Source organism: Lactuca serriola, chromosome 5 (assembly GCF_051521515.1).
Source record: "Lactuca serriola cultivar US96UC23 chromosome 5, Lser_US96UC23_V15, whole genome shotgun sequence".
Classification (NCBI taxonomy): Eukaryota; Viridiplantae; Streptophyta; class Magnoliopsida; order Asterales; family Asteraceae; genus Lactuca; species Lactuca serriola.
The window spans coordinates 156,614,384-156,620,734 of NC_136412.1; the positions used below are offsets into that span (position 1 = coordinate 156,614,384).

The window sequence follows — 6,351 nt, forward strand, 5'->3', positions numbered from 1 at the left end:
TGAGCTGCAAAAGGAAAAAAAACATCTATTTTATTACATTACATAGAAAATGTGAAATTTATATTAAGAAAAAAAACTTACGTGATTGTTTATTAATAAATGAATGCATATCTGAACAAGAACTCAGAGAATTCATAATGAATCGGTAACTTGTAGTTTATATAGAGATTAGAATTGATAATGATACAAAAAAAAAAACAAATAAACAAGATAATCACAAAACTTTAAAATATACACACAAGATAAGATAAGATTCTCAAAATCACTAAAAGTTTGGAGATAATTTAAATGTCGAAGATGCACAAGATAGAATTGATTATCTAAATGTCAAAGATGCAATATAGACGAATGATTACAAAAACGAACGAAGAAAAATCAGTAACATCAAACGCATATTCAGCATACGACATAAAATTAGCAAATTAACAATAAAAACAAAACTATTTGAAGATAAAACGGTAAAATCATGAGAATTGAAAATCAGACGGGTACAATAACAATAAAAATAAGTTGATAAACAATGCATCGGAAGAAAATCGGTAAAATGAAAATCTATAATTGACCTAATAATCATAAAAAAAAAAAGATGAATAGATGTTAAAACAACCTGATTATTAGCTGAAATCCGAAGAAACTATTAGTAAATTCGATGAAAATGGTTGAGATTTAGAAGAAGAGGTGAAAGTATTTTGGATCAATCAGTGGTGAAGACGATGGACAATAACAGAAGAAGATAACGGAGACAAACACGACTATTAAATGAGAGCCTAAAATTACCAAAATGCACCTCCGTGTTTATTTTGGTTAATTAAGGGTTAATGATCGAGATTAAAAGACAATAGATGGTTAAGATAGGTTCCTAGTTCCTTCATCCATATTGGTTCTCTATTGAACTTATATATATATATATATATATATATATATATATATATATATATATATATATATATATATATATATATATATATATGTAGGTTCAATTGAGAAAAAAAAGGTTGAGAATGGGGGAATCATTCTCAGCCAATTATTTATCCAACATGTTCAAATTAAAAAAAAAAATGCATATGTCCAATTATTTATCTTAGCAACTTTTTGAAATAGAACTTACATGTTCGTTGTTATCAGTTTCCAATTTGATGATATCTTTATCTCGTTTGAATCGGATATGAGGAATTCATTATCAATATTATTTTCTTTATATAACTCGTTAGCAATTATACGTATTTATTCCATTAATCGTGAAGTTTCGCATCTGTGTTTCAGTTTTCTACTTCGTCTTCAGTTTCCGATTTTATCAGGTATGTATATCGTTTGAATCGGATAGATCGGAGTTCATTATCAAGATTATTGCTTTTTATAATTTGTTTGGAATTACGCTTATTATCTTCGTTTTGGAGTTGTTTAATCGGAGTTCATTATCAAGATTATCAAGTTTCGAATATGTATTGGAGTTATTTCATCGGATTTTTGTTAAGTAGTTTGAGATATTTATTTTGAATCGGAGCTGATTTAATTTTTAATCGGATATATCGTTCTAGTTTTTACGCTCTGTACCGAAAGAGATTGCTTAATTACAGCATCTGATCATATATGATTTAAGTTTCTTTCAGATATTTTGTACGTTGAGGTGAGATATATTCGAAATTAACTAGGTTTTCATCTTTACGACTTTTTTTCTGAGATATATTCGATATTAATATTGTTTTTGTTTATTTATACAGATCATTTGGTGTATTATGTCGAATTCTAGTGTTATTGATGGTGATTTGTATTCTTCTATGAGTGAGAGTGAAGAAGAAGATGCTGAGAACTCATTTTTTGAAGGTATCAGTTATTGAATTATTTTGTTGTTTTTAATTTTGTTGATTATCATTTATTTACATATGAATATGTTAATATGAATAAATTGTTGTCTTATTCATATATGAAGAAACGTGTGATAATTGTAATTTCGAATTTATTATTTTTTTCGTTTTATTCGTATATGAATAAGTTATGTTTTATTTTATATATTTTGAATCCTCATGAATTTTATGTATTCATATATGAATGTTTTTTGTTTTATTTATATGAGTTTTATGTATTCATATATGTTATTGTTTTATTCATGCATTATTATTTTAGGTGGTGAATGTTCAAGTTCAGTACATGATGCACAATATTGTGATGATATAATTGGAGAACATGTCTATAAGCCAGATGTACCTGTTTAACTTATTCCATTTAAGGGTTTAATCTTCAAATCATTAAAGTTGGCTATCAAAATGTATTTTGAGTATGCTGAAATTGGTGGTTTTGATGTTAGACTAAGCACACAGTCAAGGTTTGCTAACAAGTTTATAAAGAAGAAACATATTATATGTAATCGTGGTGGTAAACAGAAAAAGAAATCTTGTGACACATTGGGTACAAGTGGTGTTAGGAGGAAACGAAATTCAAATTCAATAGCTATTGGTTGTCAAGCAAAGATTATATTTGAATCTGTGTATGGAACTCCATATTATAAAGTTTTTCAGTTTGATGAACTTCACAACCATCCACTTGAGAAGAGAGGCGATTTAAAAATAGCGAGACAAATGTCATATTCAGAAAAAGAGTTTATTGTGCATGCTTCCACATCAAAAATAGGTCCAACTATGGCTCATAAGTTGAGGGAAAGTTTGAGAGGTGGGTATGAGTTTGTGAAGCCAAAAGTAGTTGACTATAAAAATTTAAGGAGAGATATCAACAGGGTTATTGGTTATAAAGATGCTCAGATGATAGTAAACACAATGAATGACCGTCAAGATCACTATCCAAATTACTCATTTGAGTTTAATTATCAAGATGATGTTTTGGACTATATGTTTTGGGCTGATGAAACGGAGAAGGCATATTATGCTGAATTTGGTGATGTTATCTCATTTGATGCGACTTTCCGAACAAACAAGTAAGTTATTTTATCTACTTTTGTTTATAGCTTATTCATATATGAATATTTTTCTATTCACTTATTAATACATCAAAAATTGACTTTAATGAACATTTTTTTTTGTGTGTTAGGTATCGAATGGTTTTTGTTCCGTTTACTACTAATGACCATCATAAAAAATCGATTATTGTTGGATCTGGGTTGCTAAGCAATGAAAGCATTGAGTCTTACTCTTGGTTTCTTAAATCATTTCTTAAAACTCACGGGAAAGAACCAACACTTGTTTTAACCGATCAAGATGCTGCAATAAAACAAGCTATTGAGAATGTGTTTCGTAATTCAAAGAACCGATTATGTATGTGGCATATAATGAAAAAGTTAAAAAAAAAGGTAATATTTTAATATATTTCAAATATATTACTTATTAGTATATTCATTTATGAATATTGATTGTTATTTTACTTATTATTATTTATTCATTTATGAATATTTTTGTTTTAGTACAGATATCAGATGATTTATTTACTAACACATACTTTAGAAAAAGGTTTTCAAAGCTTGTCTGGGACATTAATATGAAACCTGATGTTTTTGAGGTGAAGTGGGGTTTGCTTATGAAGGAATTCAATCTTGAAGACACAAGATGGTTTAAAGACATGTTTACAATACGTGATTCACGGATACCTGGATATTTTAGTGATATTCCAATGTGTGGTTTGATGAAGACTACATCGAGGTCAGAGAGTATGAATTCATTCTTTAATACATACTCAGAAAATGGGAACTTACTTTTGAGTTTCATGATGAATTACGACATTGTCATTCAAAAGCAAAAGAATACTCAACGAGATCTTGATAAGGCATCAAAGAAAGCATCATATAAAATGCAAACACCTCGAGAAATAGAACTACAAGTATCAAAGGTTTATACAAGTACATTATTTTTTGAGGTGCAAAAAGAAATATATAAAGCATGTTTTTTCTGTACATACTCATATGTTGGTATTGAAGATGGTTGGGAAGTTTACATTGTGCAGCACACCAACAGTAAAAGTGATTTTAAAAATGAATTTAAGGTAATTTTACTAGTTTTTTATGAAAAATGTAATAATATTCATATATGAATATGAGAATATTCATATATGAATATGAGAATATTCATATATGAATATCAATATTCATATATGAATATATGAATATTATATGAATATATGAATATAAGTGTTGATATGAGTATTCTTATATGAATGTAAATGTGTAAATTTTGTTTTTGTATCAGGTTGAAATAAAAGCTGAAGAGAAAGAAATAAATTGCAGTTGTGAACATTTTAAGTGTATGGGTGTTTTATGCAGACATGCTTTTACAATAATGATGAGATGTGGTGTTAAAGAAATTCCTGAAAGGTACATTTTGAAGAGATGGAGAAAGGATGTGATATCAAGAAATTATCGTTTTAGTTATGTTCAATCCGATTCAGGTGATTGTGAGAATGTAAAGCTAGTCAATGATTCATATTATAGTTTTGAATCATGTTTGGATATTGTAAGAGATGACAAAAGAGATTTACTTTGTTTGCTGAGAAGCAACAAATGTTGTTGAAGGAATTTGAGCGTGATTATATTTCTCCTGGATTGAAACGCAAGACATATGGTGAAGTTGTATGCAAGCTTTTGGGTGTTACTATTCCTATTCCAGAAGAGATTAATATTCATGTTCCTGAAGTTCAAAGCAATAAAGGTTCTGGAATCAAGAGAAGAATTCCATGTGCAAGTGAAGTAGCATATGAAAATTCTAAAAAAGAATATAGAATGTGTTCAGGATGTGGAAAACGAGTTCCACACAATTTACGTACTTGTCCAGAAAGAGTTGGAGCTGCTAAATCAGCAAAAGACAGTTAGGGATTTTTTAGTTTTTTTTTATGGTTTTTCGTTTTATTCATTATGAATATATGCAGATAAAAACGATAAACAATAATATTCATGTATGAATAATACACATTTATATTGATATGGTAAATTGATATGTTGATATTTGTTTTTAAATTACTATAAAATATGTTATATTGATATTGTAAATTAATCATAAATGAATACAAATATGTGAAATTTGTTATACTAATAAATAAGTATATTCATATCTGAACTTTTTTATATTAATATCTGAACTTTGTTATACTAATATATTAATTTGAACTTATTCATAAATGAATATATCATATTCGTATTCATTTATGAATAAATAAAAATAAAGTTTGAAAATATTTGAATATAAAAAAATGACATAAATAAGCAAACTCGTTTCTACTAATAAGTTAGTTATATTCATATATGAAATTTGTTATATTCATATATGAACTTTGTTATGCTGACATATTACTCCTAATTTAATCATAAATGAATATATCATATTCGTATTCATTTATGAATAAACATAAATAAACTTTGAAAATATTTAAATATAAAAAACGGACAGAAATAAGCGAAGTTGTTTCTATTACATAATCATTCAACACAAGATAATAAAAGTTCTTCATACACAAAATATTAAAACGATGTTCAACAACATTTAACAAACCATTTAAAACTCGTTTCGCAGAATCATCTTACATGTACTTCAAATCCATTCATCTTTAACACAAACTATTCTATAGCATCACACTTCAACATTCTTTCATCTTCACAAACAATCATCAATATTATTTTAACCTTTTTTTGAATTGTTTGCATAGCCTTGTATGCATGATTAGTATGCACTTTGAATTCAACTTTTTGATATTTTTCAGCAAGATCCAACACCTTAGCCTTCAACATGTTAATTTCAGAAGTTAGCATTATGTGTGCATATTTTTGCCTGAGCTTCTCTAAAGTAGTTTGCTGAACTGCACTTTCTTTATGAAGACTTGGTTTCCACTTTGAGAGTGGTTGTCCCATATAGGTCTCCATATGTCTCATTGCAAAGACCCCACAATCAACTTTGTTTTTAACTGTTCTCCATGACATTTCAAGTCGTTGGGGTTTGATACTTTCTTTTGAGATTGCATTTGGTCTTGGATGGTTTCTTTCTTTAAAGTATATCACAAAGAAATTTTTCTGATCATTAAATAAAATAAAAGTTAGATATGTAATAAATTGGTTATTTTATGTTGTTGTGCATTAGGTACATACCAAAGGTTTCAATATTACTCTGTATTTTCCTTCATAATCCCCCTCAACTGCACTATTGTCTAGAATTTCAATTGACGCTTTCTTTAAGTTGAAGACAATCACAAAAATGTGAGCACTTTTAACAACTAGAAAGAATACTTGTTTTTATGTATATAATGGTAAGTATTTTGTTGATAAAATATACATAAAAAACAACTTTAATTAACATACCATGTCAATATCTTGTATGTTCAAGATTTTTTTGAACCCATTGGTACTCTCATGAAAGTTCTCCT

General features: G+C 27.7%; 1 protein-coding gene across 1 annotated transcript; it reads left to right on the top strand.

The window, feature by feature from the left end:
- Window positions 1-2,264: 2,264 nt before the first annotated feature.
- On the top strand, window positions 2,265-4,886 carry LOC145049905 (protein FAR1-RELATED SEQUENCE 5-like). The gene is made up of 7 exons (XM_078998243.1): window positions 2,265-2,929; window positions 3,043-3,301; window positions 3,418-3,844; window positions 3,923-3,987; window positions 4,191-4,403; window positions 4,514-4,805; window positions 4,867-4,886. The coding sequence occupies exons 1-7, from the start codon at window positions 2,265-2,267 to the stop codon at window positions 4,884-4,886; spliced, it is 1,941 nt and encodes a 646-aa protein (XP_078854369.1).
- The last annotated feature ends 1,465 nt before the right edge of the window (window positions 4,887-6,351 follow it).

What these genes read in the sequence shown, in the direction of transcription:
- LOC145049905 (XM_078998243.1), top strand. Translation starts at nt 2,265, where the DNA reads ATGTATTTTGAGTATGCTGAAATTGGTGGTTTTGATGTTAGACTAAGC. An exon ending in GCGACTTTCCGAACAAACAA is followed by an intron (nt 2,930 to 3,042) that starts GTAAGTTATTTT and finishes TTTGTGTGTTAG; the next exon opens with GTATCGAATGGTTTTTGTTC. An exon ending in AGTATCAAAGGTTTATACAA is followed by an intron (nt 3,845 to 3,922) that starts GTACATTATTTT and finishes TTGGTATTGAAG; the next exon opens with ATGGTTGGGAAGTTTACATT.